The following is a 16715-nucleotide window of genomic DNA, read 5'->3' as shown; positions in this document are numbered from 1 at the left end:
CAGGCAGAGTTGTGTGGGGCAGTGTATTCCCTTGAATTGAGTAGAGTAACTGATATTTGAGATAGCAGGTGTGGTGGAGTATGGGTGAAGGCAGCAACTTTTAGACTACTTTTTAGCTCTGTTTTGTTCATCTTTTTGTATATTCTACAATTACTTATAATTGTTTTCTTGTGGATTTCCTAATTTTATTACCCGACTTAGTGGGGTCAGCTCATAATGGCCCAGGCATTGCGGCAGCTGGTGTTCAGTGCTGCAGCTGTTGTTATTTATCGCTTGTAAGCTGTATTGAGATTCACTTTAGTGGAAAGCAGAATGGAAATACAATCAATATATTTGTATCTAGCTTTTCGATAATTGCAGTTGCTATTTCAGTCTGGACCATAATGTCATAGGATTGGTGCTGGTGAGCAGTAAAAAAAGGTAAAGGGACCCCTGACATTTAAGTCCAGTCGTGAATGACTCTGGGGTTGTGGCACTCATCTCGCTTTACAGGTCGAGGGAGCTGGCATTTGTCCACTCCACTGACAGTTTTTCTGGGTCATGTGGCCAGCATGACTAAGCCACTTCAGACAAACCAGAGCAGCGCACAGAAACGCCGTTTACCTTCCAAGCAGAGTGGTACCTATTAATCTACTTGCACTTTTTGGTGTGCTTTCGAACTGCTAGGTTGGCAGCTACTGCCACCACCAAACAGCAACTTGTCCGTCACATCCCTCCAATGTAGGAGGTGGTCCATTCCTTCTCCAGGGCAGCTGGGGAAATGAACTAGTAGAAGGGACAAAAGAGGCACCTGTACTGTTGGGCCCTAGCAGGGTATTTAGGCTCCAGCAGCTGTCCAAGGAGCCCAGGTGCTGAAATAGACCCTACTACTGCAAACCACTGAGCCTTGGGCTTGCCGATCAAAAGGTCGGCAGTTCGAATTCCCGCAATGGGGTGAGCTCCCCCCATCAATGCTCTCATCATTCCCAGGCAGGAACCAGCCTTTTAATTTCCTACCATGTCTGACAACATCTGGAGGGCATCACACTGACTATCTCAGCATTAAACATTTGCACAAGTGGTGACTTGGAGCTCAAAACAGGCAGGGAATGGCTGGTGTCCTTTATGTGATTTGTGTGTCTTTATTTCTGCTTGGATGACATAGCATCATGAACATTTCTATTAAAAGTAAATGTTGGATTTTTCATACATCCAGAACATCCACAGAATGTAAACAGGAGTTAAGGAAATTCTGAATAAGCACACACATACACACAATCAGGTTCATATAACTTGATATTATGCAGTCCATCTTCCAGAGCTGTGCTCCCATCAATGTTTTTCTACTCTTCTTTTATATTTTACAAAGGTCGTTGCAACATCATTTTCTCTCTGACTTCTAACCTCAGAAATCTGTTTGCTGCCTCTGCCTTGTCCTCTTGAACCTTGGTAATGAAGGGAAAGTTCGGTTTAGGTTATCTCGCTGACCCTTAGACTTTATTATCTTGGAAGCTGTAAACTTCACCCAAAGAAATATAAAAAGGACAGAATTACAGTAAGCTCTTTCTCCTTTCCAAGTTCCATATCTGAGCCATCCCTGGATTTAAATCCTAGCCGCAATGCCTGTTGATTACACTGGAACGTGGGTGATGGTATCCAATGACAACTTCGAAGGTTACATGGTTGCTTTAGGTAAATATAAAAATAAGAATTTTGAATTGGTGGGATACTTTGTTCTACATTTAATTTAAAAATAAATGAATAAGATTTAATTCAACATTAACTTTTGCCTTTATAGCAAGCCATTTCTAAGCAGATATATTTTGAAGTAAGCCCAGTGAATACAGTGGAATATGCTTCCTAGCAAGTACGTTTTATCTCAAACATTTCTCTTTGAAGGTTTTCTTTTCTCTTTCTCCCGTACAAAAGAATTTGTCACTCATATTTCAACACCTATGCTATATATGAGGGATCATTGAACAGGCATTCTATAGCTGAAAGGCACAGGTGATTTGCACTGACCTAAACTGCAAATGGGTCAGAAAATCTACTTTGCAGTACAATCCTATGCACATCAACTGAGTAGTAAGGTAAGGATGACTAAGTCTTGCTCCTAGGAAAGTGTGCATAGGGCTGCAGCTGGAATCTTGTATGGTAACATTTATAAGAAGCTCTCTGTGCTCCCAATTTGGTGCCATAATCAACAAGCTGAAAGACAACTGGTGCCTCTGGAAAATATCTCCCCCTCCCCAGCTAGGCCATCTCTGCATTAACAGCAGAAAAGTGGCCCTAAATGTGTCACAGTTGTCTCTGTATTTTAACTCCTGATCTGCATCATAAATTGTTGAGGGTGGATTGTTCAGGCAAGGAAGGTTGTTTTAATTGAACTTATGGATCATTAGCCACACTATTTTTCCTAAGTACAAGAGGGACTTCTGACCCCCACTCCCCACCAGTCATTGAGACCATGTTTCAGTGATGTAAGCAGCATGTTGTACCTAGATCTTAAATGTTGTTACTACCGCCTGTCATCCTGCCAGGATGTCCCTGCAGCATCTCAGCAGTCAGGACACCCTGTTCCATGGCGATATTTGCTCATGAAGTGAATCTGGCCACAAGCCAGCAGTCCAATGGCCAAGATTGCTAGTCAAATAAAAATAGGAAAAAACACTGAACAGCTGTGGTGTAGAAAAAGTCCTATAGGGACCTGGGAATAAGTCCCATTGAATTCAACAGGCCTTACTTCTGAGTAGACATACTTACGGTTACACTGTTAGTCACTGAGGATGGTATTCAACTAAGTTTTACTCAAAGCAGTAATTAATAGACCTAACACAATCATGTTCATTACTTTTAATTGGTCTACTCCAAGTAAAATTTAGTTGAATACCACCCTAAATATATCTATATCTATATCATCTATATCTATATCTATATCTATATCATCTAATCCAGGCTTCCTCCAGATGTTTTAAGACTACAATTCCCATCATCCCTGACCACTGGATCTGCTAGCTATCATGGGAGTTTTAGGCCAAAAACATCTGGAGGGCCGAGGTTGAGTAAGCCTGATCTATATCTATATCTATATCTATATCTATATCTATATCTATATCTACCAGCTTTCTGCCAAAGTGAGTTACTTCTTGATAAGTGAGGACTGCCTTAGATTACAATCCGGCTAAACAGTTAAACTGGTGCACAAGTGCAATTCAGATGAGTGAACTTTCCACAGCAGTGCTAAGTAAAGGTGTACCTTAGTTGATGAACGCCTTGCGAGTCAAATGGTTTGGCTCCCAAACGCCACAAATCCAGAAGTGAGTGTTTGTGAATGTTCTTTGGAACCTGAACATCCGAAGCAGGTCCCGTGGCTTCCGAATGGCTGCAAGAACTTCTTGCAGCCAATCAGAAGCCACGCCTTGGTTTCCGAACATTTTGGAAGCCGAACAGACTTCTGGAACGGATTCCATTTGACTTCCGAGGTACAGCTGTAATGTATTCCATCAGCACAAGGATTGCCGCTTGTGCAAAAGAACCTTCCCCCCTTCTCCCCCTTTGCACCCTCTAAACCTGTTATGGGGACTCTCCAACCCTCCAGAGCAGATGGGCTACACATGGGGAAAGAAGGCCTGGAAAGTTCCATTATGTAAACAGTAATCCTTATGCTGATGGAATGTGATAGTTGTATACCGGCAGTATCATATGGCCCAGGATGTAATATTCCACACACACACCCCAAAAGCAGAAAGTCCTATTGGGCACACATTACTTTATTGTTTATAAATGTATGTTTGAATTAATCAGGCCCATTGTTAACATATTTATTGGTGTGTCTGCAGGCATTGGCCTTGCTACGAGAAAGATTGCAAACCACCTGACACAAACGAAAGAAATTATTCAAGAGGGAAACCATTTCAAGACGAAAACGCTGAGCACTTTCAGGAACTATGAAGTGAATTACACCGTAGGAGAGGAATTTGAAGAGCACACCAAGGGGCTTGATGACCGAGTGGTGAAGGTAGAGACTTATGATTTGCTTTCCATTTACACAGCAGTCAACACCAGCACCTGACATTCAAGAAAACAGGTTGAAAGCAAATTATAAATGTTAAAGAAATGTTTATTTATAAAGAAGCTGCTATTTGCATTTCAAAACGTGGATGTTTTTCTATTGCAACTATTTATTCCATATGTAAATCATGACAGTTTTTCAGCTCGTTGACAGCAAGACAGAATTATTTTTCCAACTCCTCATGGTTCCACCAGATACTTATATATCCCCCACTGGCTCCTCCAGACTCCCCACAGGCTACAGCAAATTCTGCTTTCTGGTGGAAGCAACTGCTGAGCTACTGCATATGACCATTCTACCTGTGGCGGCACATTTTTTTTCATGTTAGTTTATTCCCCCCCCCCCCCGTAGCTCCCTGTTTCTGGAGAACTTTTTAAGCAGAGTAGAATCTATACACACATAAAAACCATTCTGAAAATGCTTTTTAAAAAAGCATTTTTAAAAATGCATTGAATTTTCCATAAGGCTCACCATCGTCATCTAGTGTCACATTGTATATCACAATTAAAACACACTTAAAACATTTTATTTGCAGCTGTATAGCCAGTGGCGTAGCGTGGGTTGTCAGCACCCGGGGCAAGGCAAGTAATTTGCGCCCCCTAACCCGTGGATTTGCACCCCCTAACCCGTGGATTTGCGCCCCCTAACCCTAACCCCCAGATGTTGCGCCCGGCCCCCCCTGCACCCCCCACGCTACGCCACTGGAGGGACTCCCAAGAAGGTGAAGCGGGACTTCACCCCAGGGTATCTTGGAAGCCCTCGAGGCAGCGACGCTTCCACCCCCTGGAAACAGCAGGAAGGGAGAGCGCTCTTGTGCCCCGGTCCTGCTTTGAGTGCTTCTCATTGACGCGTCTGCTTGGCCACTCACTCTACATGGGCCCTTGTGGCCTTGATCCAGTAGCCGGGTCCTTCTTTGGAAAGAGCGAGCGCCTCCCTCCGCCCCCGCCACACGGAGCTCAGCCTGCACGTGGGCAGGCCCGTTGCGTCACGTGCGCTTGGCGCGCTGCTCTCTCCAGCTTCCTCCCGGCCGGGCCAGTGGCTCCACCTCTTTTCCTTTGACTTTGAGCCGCTTAATTCCCAGCAAGCAATTAGCAGGCTCGCTCCACCTCCTCCTCCTCCCGGCTTTGCTGCTGCTGCTGCGAGGCTCTTTTCCTCCACCGACGGCGCGCTGTGCCTTGGAGAGGTTCCCGCTTCCTCGAGGGGGGCCGGCCAAACGCGCCCCCAAAAATGTTGCGCCCGGTGCGGCCGGCACCCCTGGCACCCCCCACGCTACGCCACTGTGTATAGCTGAGTCCCAGGAGTCAAGTGAGCCTGATGCAAGCTGTGTCCTAGTTAGGGCTGCATCATAGTCAGTGGTGGGCCAGAACTGTGAGCCAGGTGCTGAGCCAGAAAGTTGAGGGGCCTGCACATCAAAAGCCAAAAAACCTTGTGGCTCATGCATGAATGCTCTTGTTCAAATAGGAAGACTTTTATATGCTTTCCTGTCTAGTGGAGTCCAATGGCCTTTCCTGAATAGGAAGGGCCATTCCACAGCTGGAGAGTATGCGTATGTTCACTTTAGAAGAAGAAGAAGAGTTTGGATTTGATATCCCGCTTTATCACTACCCGAAGGAGTCTCAAAGCGGCTAGCAATCTCCTTTCCCTTCCTCCCCCGCAACAAACACTCTGTGAGGTGAGTGAGGCTGAGACTTCAGAGAAGTGTGACTAGCCCAAGGTCACCCAGCAGCTGCATGTGGAGAAGCGGAGACGCAAACCCTGTTCCTCAGATTACGAGACTACCGCTCTTAACCACTACACCACACTGGCTCTCTTTAGTGGCTTAAAATCCAGTGAGGTCAAACACACACACACACACACACACACACCTCTGTGTTTCAAGTCACATTTGCACAATTTTAGAGTGGGGAGAGGATGTCTTCACCCAAAGTTCTCCTGAGTTCCTCCGTTGCTTCTGGTTCTGAGGAGAAAATTATAATATGGAAGACAAGCAGTGCTGTCAAAATGGTAACTGGTTAATAATAATAATAATAATAATAATAATAATAATAATAGAAATGCCCCTATGTTTATTCATCATTTACCAAGTTGTAAGATACTTATGTCCATATTGACCTTATATGCAGGGATGGAACATCTAGTTTTGCCACCTGAGGTGAAAGGGGAGGGTGCTGCCGCCCTGCTGCCCTAGCATTCCCTCTGAAGCCTCACTTGCCAGGATCACAAGAGTTCCATGAGATCTTGCCAGCCACCATCACCTCTCCTCACTTCTCAGGTGGTGGCAGGGGCAAGGCGGGGAGTGCCATCCCATGGGATTCCACAGCCTGAGGCAGCTGCCTCAGTATGCCTCATGGACAGGCTGGCTCTGCTATTATGGAACAGTTAGTTCCTGTGTTTTGTTGTTGTTGTTGTTACTGTTTTCCTGACAGTAAGATCTGGCCACTCTTCTGGGGGGTGGGTGGGGACTCACTGGATTCCCTTGAGGGAAGATAATTGCATTGATCTGTCTTTCAGAAGATATTGGTCTGATTCTGAGGCAATTGTTAGTTCAATTCATTTCCATCCATTGAATTGAGCTCTCTGTGAAGGAACTCTCAAGCCAAGGTCTTGTTTCCCATATAGCTGCTTTTCAGTGGGTAGCTGCCCTCTCCCCCAGTTGGATTACGTTTTATTCCTGATTGTAACCTAATCTGTGCCTACACCGCTTGGTATCTAGAGAGCTAAAACAGAATGGCAAGCATTACAATAGCCAAATCATTTCCTCTCCCCTCCCCAAGATAATGTGGAGGAGTATGCTGCTCATAGCCAACATCTTTCCTATTATCTGTGACCTTTTCATGCCCTGACATCACAGCATGCTCCTCATACCTCTGTCAAAGCTATCCTTTACCAGTCCTGTCTCGGGTAGAAAACTGCCTCTTCCCTGAACTTTCAATAACCTCAATTTTCTCCTATCGTCACTGTTGTTATCTGACGGAGAGTAGAAAAAGCATCTTATTTCTTTTATAATTCTATCTGATTTCTTATCGAGATGATTTCTGCCCGATATTCCCCCACCGACACACTGCTGTTTTTGCAGGAGGCTCAGGAATTAATTATTTTTAAAGAGAGCTGTTCTTTTGCAATCTGTTCTTTTCAGTGCAGAGAATGTGGGATGTTGCCAGACAGCTACAGAATGTACAGAGGTCATATTTTTCTCCCAATCACAATTGTAGTGAAGCAGCACTCAAATGAAAGAAAGGAAGAAAGAGACTATAATTCAAATATCTCCTCTGGTGTGTGCCTGCACTACTATAGTAGCTGTGATCAGGGCATCCCCATTCTTCTTATTGCACTTCCAGCTGAGTGGCTCCAAGATGTCTCTTGTTTGCACACAGAGAACGGTCTTTCATGGTAGTTTGACCATGATAAGGTTGACTCCACCCACCCTCCCTTCCTTCCATTTCCTTTCTGAGCCCCCCCCCCCCGCGTTATTCTAGCAGTAAACACCTGTTTTGGTTAGCCTGAAAATAAATTTGGGGACCATTTACATATTAGAAGATGCTCATATGCAAAAGCTTTGAATCCAAGCTGCTGTGAACAATCTCTTCCCTCCCAATATGCCCTCCGCATCCACAACAGAAGTGCGTGTGCATGTGTATTAATGTTGTAGCAGTTAAAATGATCCACGGCTTTTCCTGCTGCTGTGCTTTACAGTGCGTTTGTGGCTTTCTTCTGAGGGAGAACGGAATAATGCAAATTTCATATCTGTGCTCCCCTTTCTTGAGACAAATCCCGTCATAAATTCACTTTATTTAATTATCTTCTTTTGTGCGTATATTATGGATCATTGTGTCAGGAGAAATAGCCGGGAATTGAAAACATAAAACACTTTTAGTGACACTATAGGCTTTCTACTTAAATTTGGGGAGCTGGGAGAGAGGGGAGGGGGGTGGTATTTGCTTGTTATGTGTTCCCTCTCCCCACCTCCCACCCCGACCAACTCTATGCTGCCATTATGTCACCCTGACTCCAGTTTATTCTGATATGTTGTTAGCCTCAAACGTTTCTACCATGTTGCTGAACTTTATCATTTGATCCCTGCAGTCGCTGGTGACCTGGGATGGTGATAAACTAATCTGTGTCCAGAAAGGCGAAAAGAATAACAGAGGCTGGAAACACTGGATTGAAGGGGACAATTTGCATCTGGTAAGAGCCGAAATCATTCATGAAAGATATACCAATAGCAGTACTGCAGGAAAATTCAGTAACTTGGGGAAAGGGCTGTAGCTTTGCATGCAGCAGGTCCCAGGTTCAAGCCCTGGTGTCTCCAGGGGGCCGGAAACCCCAGAGAGCCGCTGCCCATGTTGCCTATTCTGAGCCTGGCTTCCCTTCCTAGCATATCATTGCCATAATGAACAAAGGCATATATTTGCCTCCGCCTAATTTGAAGCTATCTGGAGTATTATTTACCTACAGAAAAGATGTTCTTGGGGGTGCTAAGAAGAATGATGCAGAAAAGCAGGTCAGAAAATTGCTCTCAGAATAACCATCAGGCACCCGGTATATACAATCTCTAAAGCGTATAATTTAGTGCCACTGGAAAAGCTGAGTTCATACAGCTGGGTTAGTAAATGAAGTCCAAGCCTGACATGTAGTAAGCGTCAGTGGGGCTATAGGGGCCTGTAAAGAAAATAAGCAGTCAGTGAAGTATGGAAAAAATAAATGAGAGTTTGCATATTAAGAGGACTCGAAAGAACAATTGGGAAAGTGAACAGGCAGACTTGGGTGAACCAAAGAATTTCAGTTCAGTTTTCAAAGCTCTTTATGGGCACAAGCCTCAGTGAACTAAATGAACAGGCAAAGGATATGGAGATCTTCAGCAGACAAACACACATAGCTTTTGGAAATGAACCTGCATGTTTACTTCCTCTGTTATGGATCTAGCTGCATAATCCCTAATGGTTTTGCACATCTTCTCCATGTAGAACAGGATGGCTTGATGAGTTAATAATTTTCTCAAACACTTTCCATATCCCTGTTCTAAACACATTTAATTGAAAATTAGTGCAATGGGTTTTTTTCCAGCTGAAGGGGCACATACCCTTATATTAAAACCTTCTGGGGGCCATATGCCACTGCTAGGGGCTAGGGGAGAAGCAAAAGCTTGTGGAGCAGCAAGTGTTAATTTTATCTTTTTACAGTAGGCTTTTCACACACACACACTCCTCTCAGTTCTCCATCCAGGCAAACAAGAAGCATTATCAGAGTCCAAGGACACATTCTAGTCAGGCAAAAACACTCAAGGAAGTGCAAAGCCAAGCTAATTGGAAGTGTGGTCTGGGATGAAGGGAAGGGGATGAAAAGGAGTTATGGACTATGGGGATTCCTGAGGGATAGATAGATAGATAGTCCTGGCAGGCCATATTTGGCTTCAAGCCTTAGATCCCCCATCGCTGCTCTAAACAACTGTGTTTAATGTTACCTTCCGAATGTATACATTTTTACAGTCCTTGCCCAGAATCCAAAGTTATTTTAGGTGCAACCACAGGCTTGCAAACTTCTTAGGTAGACTTCTGAATCACCCACCTGAAGGATGCCCTTCTGCATCCCTCTAAGTCCCACCATTCCAGAGCAAGTTTAGAAGTGGCACTTTTTCACCCTGATCCCTAAAACATTTGAAACATCTTCTGGAATCCAAATTCAACAAACCTTATAACCAGATCACTTGAGTTCCAGTACATTCCAATAAGTTCTAGTAGCTTGATATGGTCCTAGTACAGTAGTTTAATATGGCAACAGGATGCTGCCTTAGATTATCCTTTGGTCTGATCCAGCAGGGCTCTTCTGTTACATGTCACCCCAATCTCCGAGTGGTCCAAGAGTCCTGTACTCCAGACACTTACCTAGTGTTTGTGTTTCCTTTGGAAATGAGGCACAGTGGAAACTGTGGTGTCTTTATGATATATGGCTTATTTACACACATATACAACCTGAGCCTATGATGGAGAGGTCAATGCATTACGCTCCAAGAGGGTTCTGTTTTCTCCCACTGCTGAATCCAAAGAGATCAAACATGGCCTTTTGTCCCTATACTTAGCTTGCTGTGTTTAACAGACTGACACTTTGTCTCTCAGTGGAAGGAGGGGCTTGCGCTCATCTACCCTCCGGCACAGAGTATCTGCTTTGTTAATCACCCCTTACCTTTCTTTTGTTCTCCATAATAGCTTTTCTCCCATGTGTTTTCCTGAGCACAGAAAAACTGCTTTGGCCTGTATTTTCACACTGTTAAATTCAGTGTCTGGCAGCCCATCTTAATAGTCCATCTTGATAATCCAATGCCCACTAGACACAGGAATTTAGGGGAGTCAAGGCACCCACAAACGCTTAACAATACTAAATGGTGGACACTCACCAGATTCTAGTTAGTCCCTTAGTCAAAGTTTTATCACAGGTGGACTGAAAAATCTGCTGATGGATTCCGTATAAAAACAGAATTTGGCAGCCTTCATCAACATTGCAGTGCCTCATGACACATCACGATTTTCTCCAAACCACAGGGGTGAAGAAGATGATATTAGAAATTAAATTAAATTAAATTATTAATTTAAAAATGAGGACCATGGAGCGTAAGTCATATGATTCATTAGCTTGTGGTACTTTCCCTTTCACCCTGATACAAGCTTTGCACGATAGATTATTATCCCCATTTTCCAGATGAAGAACCATAGGGTAGTAGCTTATCCATATGAACTGAACTGAAAAAAGAAAAGAATCCAATTTTTTTTTTAAAAAAAAAAACACTAAACACATTTGCAAATTATGTTTAGAATTAAAAAATCCCACTGCTATTTTTTGCAACATTCTATCTCTGTTTTGGGACGCAGGTGGCGCTGTGGGTAAAACCTCAGCGCCTAGGGCTTGCCGATCGCATGGTCGGCGGTTCGAATCCGCGCAGCGGGGTGTGCTCCCATTTTTCGGTCCCATCTCCTGCCCACCTAGCAGTTCGAAAGCACCCTTAAGTGCAAGTAGATAAATAGGTACCGCTTTATAGCGGGAAGGTAAACGGCGTTTCTGTGTGCTGCGCTGGTGCTGGCTCGCCAGAGCAGCTTCGTTACGCTGGCCACGTGACCCAGAAGTGTCTCTGGACAGCACTGGCCCCTGGCCTCTTAAGTGAGATGGGCGCGCAACCCTAGAGTTGGACACGACTGGCCCGTACGGGCAGCAGTACCTTTACCTTACCTCTGTTTACATTGTCACTATCCAAGCCTGCATAGCTCACTTTAATACAAAACCGTCTATTTGCAAACTCTGAGGGGCCAGTCTAAAGGGATGAGGGATTAATTTCACAGACTTACAATAGGAAGCTACCTACTCATTTCTATTCTTTTCACGATCATAAAATTCTGGCTTCGCTTTTAGCAAAAGAAGGTCAATAAGATGTACAAAATTACCATTGGGTTGATTTCATCCCTGCAGAAACCAGAATCTTATCCTGTTCTGTGCCAGACTTGCTTTATATTGTTATGAAACAACTTCAGAATTGGCTAGTAATCTCATTGACTGGATTTGTTAGGGTTGATATAACATTCTGAGAAAAGATCCACATTTTGTTGGGAAACCAATTGACAAAGTGTTATACTTAACTCCTGTTACCTTTAAAGCTTTTCCTTCTCTCCTTTTGCAATTTCCTTGTTGCTTCAGTGAGTTTAATAAATTACAGTATGTTGGTTAATAATAGACAATGCAACGTCCCACAGTTACAGAGCAATTCCTATGCATTTCCCCATTTTTATCCTTTGTAAAAGTCAATTCAAGTGTCAGAATCTAATTACTGCAACCTGTAGTGCTTGCTGGCTGATTGGTTATATAAAATACGCTACTCTTTCCCTTTTAATAGCCCAGCCCCGCCATTAATGCTCTGGCTTAGTTGTTTTCTCTGCAAGTCTGGAAGGGAATTGTCTGTGCTTACCGATGGTTTTAATGTTGTAGGAGCTGACATGCGAAGACCAGGTGTGCCATCAAGTCTTTAAGAAGAAGAATTAAATGGATCTGAATCCCATCCAGCTGCACACTGCGTAATTATTATATTCTTTGCTGAATTAAATAAATAAAACCTTGACACTGCCAGAGATCTGCTGTTCAGTTCAATGAGTGGGAAACCTCTTATAGTAACATCAAACACTCTCCTACGTGGTTTTTTAAAAGAGCTCTTGCTTTCCAAAGTTAAATAATGTATGTCTTGCTCTTCTAATTGTCCCCCACGTAAACCTTGGCAAGAAAAACATTTCAGCACCAAAGACAAAATGTCCTCCAGCAGCGATGTAAGAAATAAGCACACTTATCTTGACAATGGCCCCTCACTCCATGACAGTCTAATATACATTTCAATGATGAGGAGGGCAAAGCCCATGTTCACTGTACTTTTTCTAACTTCCTTAGCTATGGGTCACCAGGACTCTAGTTTCAGGCAACAAAATGGCTCAGTGGGCTGGGAATGAGACTCAAAGCCACTAACAGCTAGATCACTAAATTAAATTTAGGAAAGTAAGATCGCAGCCATCGGAAAAGTCCTCTGAACAAACCTAATTTTTTTCTAGTTTGTGTTCCTCAGAAAGGTGTCTCTGAAAACCCACGCCACAGATATTCAACGAGCTTAACAGGAGATTTAACTCGTGCCTCTCAGAGTGCTTCATATCATGGCTTCAGCTATATCTCAGCTGCTGTCCGAGGCTAAATAAAGGAACTATATTTACACACTGACATTTAGGGCTGATGTGGCCAAGAGGCATCCTAAAGCACATGTACCACACAGGTACTCTTGTCAGGGGATCAGTACTGGATTGCCTGTCTCAAGACTTCTTGAGCCAAATTCCACTTCTCACAAAATGCAAGTGTAAGCTCTGGTGTGGATGCTGGCAGCTGGCTGAGGACTCTGTAACCCAGCAGTGGGGAACCCTTTTTCCAACCCAGGGCTGCATTCCCTTGTGGACAACCTCCCAGGGGCTGCATACCAGTATTGTACCTTTGTACAGGAGGCCACATTCCAGCCATGCGGAGTTAAAGGTTTTACACATGCCTGATCATCCTCCATCCAGCAAAGCAAGGAGCATTATCACAGTCAGGCATGGCCCGGCCTATCTCACTTTGCCGCCTGAGGTGAATGGGAAGGTGCCACTTCCCTGCTGCCCCTACTCCACCACTGCCCCACCACTGAAGGCTTGCTTACCAGGGTTATGTAGCAGTGGCTTCCAGTTGATAGCCTCATGAGATCTTGTGGAACTCTCGAGAGATCTCACCAGAAGTCTCACGGGATTCAGACTCATGAGGCAGCTGCCTCAGTGTGCCTCATGGGCAGCCTGGTCCTGATACCAGCCCAAGAAAACATTCTAGCCAGGCAAAAGCACATTATGAGAGTGCAGAGCATGGTCAACAATGTCTGTGGATTTGGGAGCATTACAAGGGCTATACAGAGAGGTCTGAAGGGGCACATTAAGCCCCTAGATCTGTACAGTCGTTTCTTATACCTGCTGTAACCTTTTGATTGCTCAATGCACAGAAATGATCCATGTGTGGAGATTGGGGCTGGGATAGGGTCAGTGGGCGCAATTCTGATCCTAATGCCTAGTATAAACTGTCAAGACTGTATGAAACATGTGGCTGTGGCTATAAGACACAGGTTTTGCATCAGGCCTTCTTGACATTGTCAGCATACATGCCAAGATCACGAAAGAAAGAAAGAAAGAAAGAAAGAAAGAAAGAAAGAAAGAAAGAAAGAAAGAGAGAGAGAGAGAGAGAGAGAGAGAGAGAGGGAGGGAACTAGCCTCTTGAAAAATGGTGGAAAATAAAACAAAATCACATACCCCATGCACACACAGAGTTTAAACTTCCAAATTCATCATAATGTATTTTATTCATGAACTCAGTCCTTTAGACCAGCATGTTCTGAAAAGGAAACACATGTAAGGTAATGTATTATGTTGCAATTTGCAACAGTACTGGGTGATTTCAACAATGCTCATTATGTTCAATTTCCTACTAAACTACCACAAAGTCCGCTATCTTCCTCGCAGCAGGCGAAACATTAGCATTTGGGTGGGTGAAGGCGGGGGTGAGTTCTGACCAATAAATCAGAGAGCATTACCTCAGAGCCTCTTAACACCTTGATAGTGCAATATTATGTGAATGAGGGGGTCAAACTACACAATATGGTATCTACGTATCTGTGCCCTTAAGGGCACGTTTGGTTAGAAAATTGCCAGCATGGAGGGCAGCAGTCCTGATCAGGACTATAGCACGATGGACTTTTAACACTTTGTCTTCTGCTGTATGCTAATCAGCGCTGGAGGACCCCAAGATGTATTGCAAACATTTGCTCCCATTTAAGCAGATGGAAAGTTTTTACCAATGCAAATTACAGGTGCAGGAGGCTCACTCAGGGTGGCACGGGAGTTAAAGTCTCTTATATACATGCACTCATGCCATGTTAAGGCCCCAACCCAAATCAGAACCCCATGCTGGCAATTTGTGTAAAGAATAAACCTCTGCCCAGTGGCATAGATACATAGTGAATTTATCATTTCACTTATCATTTACAGTGGTACCTTGGGTTACAGACGCTTCAGATTACAGACTCGGCTAACCCAGAAATAGTACCTCGGTTAAGAACTTTGCTTCAGGATGAGAACAGAAATCGCATGGCGGCAGGGGGAGGCCCCATAAGCTAAAGTGGTACCTCAGGTTAAGAACAGTTTCAGGTTAAGGACGGACCTCCAGAACGAATTAAGTTCTTAACCTGAGGTACCACTGTATCTGATCCATTGCCTTGCATGGTGTATGCAGGAGATGACCTGTTAAGTTGTTGGTGAAAATATCAGACAACACAGCGATTCTTCAAACAGCTCTTGTTTATTTACAGGCCAGAACAGAACTGAACTGAAGGGTTCAGCCAACCTGCTTATATAGAGCTCAACTACAAAGCAACAGTAACAACTTTCTGTAACTATCCAATCAATGAACGTCACTTTCAATTCCTTATTTGCATATGCGGACCTGAGTGAAAACTATCTACAGTATTCCTCTGCTGGCCCAGGGTGAGAACTTCGGTACATAACATGACCCACATACAACTCAATGAAGTCCACTTTCTACCCTGATCCTCCCCAGCTGCAGTCTATAGCTATTGCCTCTAATGGGACATCCATCTTGCCACATTTTTATCCAGCTCTTGTTCTCCTGGGGGCTCTAAACACAAGTTTGCTGTTATACTGGAACCATTTTTCTTCTTATTGTTAATTGCTCTGGGAGCTTGGCTGTGTGAAGCCTTATAGAAATTTGAGAGGCAGGGGGACCTATATTTCATAGCAGGAATAACATATGGACTGGGGCTGTGGCATGGAGAACAATGTCTATATAAATAGTCTTCAACCCCTGGGTCAGCAACCACAGGCGAGTGGCGAGGCTACATCAAGTGAGTGAAAGCAGGCTGCCATGTTGGATTCCAGCTTAGGTTTGCAAATGTGTGCATGGGTCCCAAAATACTGGCAATCCATGTTCTCCAAAGTGCAAAGTTCTACAGAGAGAACAGCAGTGGATGCCTTCCTTCCCAGCTGTCAAGATTTTGTATGGATTGAATTACTTCTGGCAGACAACCCCCATCAATTCACATTGGGCAGCATACACCCAACATTTTATTCTAGTTTCAATGGAGACTGGGTACTTGCTTTTCCCTCTACACAATCCACACATAAATCTAGATCTATTGTATATATATTTTTTGCCCCGAACCCTGAAAAGTGCATCTTGAGAAATTGGTTTCATTCCAAAAACAAAAGCTTGTTGCAAATTGATTCTGCATCACCCTGCAGTGTGTACATTTATTCAAGTAAGCACACCCACCAATGTGGACAATAGGATCTAGACTCAATCCAGATTGAAAGCAGCATGTTGAGGATGAGCATGAACTCTTCTAGAATGTGAAAAATTACACTTCTGCATCACTAGTTGGGTGTGGATTTGTGGTGGAGACTGCTTTCTTTTTACAAGATATCCTTCAGAATGGTTTCAGGAGAATAACCAGAGAGAACTTCTTCTTCCTCTCATGTCATGTTTCACAGATCTTTACCTACAGCCACAGGTTCTATGCACCACACAACTACATGCCAGGATGATGTCTGTATCTTTTTCACATGGTTGGGATCTGGGTGGCAGGGGCAAGGGAGTTGGGAAAGTTTTTAAGAGGGCCCCAGTTCAAAAAGTTTGAGAAAGACTGCTCTAATACACACGGAGACAGGAAGCAATTTAATTACAATATTTGTTTCTGCTCTAATTGGCAAGTTCACATTTAGCTGTAATGCAGAGAGATTAATAGGACAACAGATGCACTTACGTTTTTAATGCAGGGTTGGGTCCTTTTCCTTCCTCTCTGCTCCCACACATACACAGCAGAAGAGGCTCTTTTCACATTTAATTTGTGAGTGATTGCACGGGTAGCGGTGGGGATGGTTATTAATTTTGGTCTTCTTGATTGCACTTGTTATGCAGATCTGAAGACTGGAAGATGAGGTAGAATCATTTTGTGAAAATGAGATTAAAGGAAAATTAACCAGACATGCATTTTGAGAGCTGCAAAAATTTTGTCAATTATTTCCCCCACTTCCTACTTGCTATAATTAGATCTTGTGTTGCA

General features: G+C 43.8%; 1 protein-coding gene across 1 annotated transcript; it reads left to right on the top strand.

The window, feature by feature from the left end:
* Window positions 1-1526: 1526 nt before the first annotated feature.
* On the top strand, window positions 1527-12157 carry RBP2 (retinol binding protein 2). The gene is made up of 4 exons (XM_083506673.1): window positions 1527-1671; window positions 3819-3997; window positions 8135-8236; window positions 12020-12157. Exons 1-4 carry the CDS (start codon window positions 1599-1601, stop codon window positions 12071-12073), a joined length of 408 nt encoding a protein of 135 aa, XP_083362799.1. The 5' UTR covers window positions 1527-1598; the 3' UTR covers window positions 12074-12157.
* Window positions 12158-16715: the final 4558 nt, after the last annotated feature.

This window comes from Podarcis liolepis (assembly GCF_965112155.1).
Source record: "Podarcis liolepis genome assembly, chromosome: 5".
NCBI lineage: Eukaryota > Metazoa > Chordata > Lepidosauria > Squamata > Lacertidae > Podarcis > Podarcis liolepis.
This window is presented reverse-complemented; position numbering and strand designations above follow the sequence as displayed.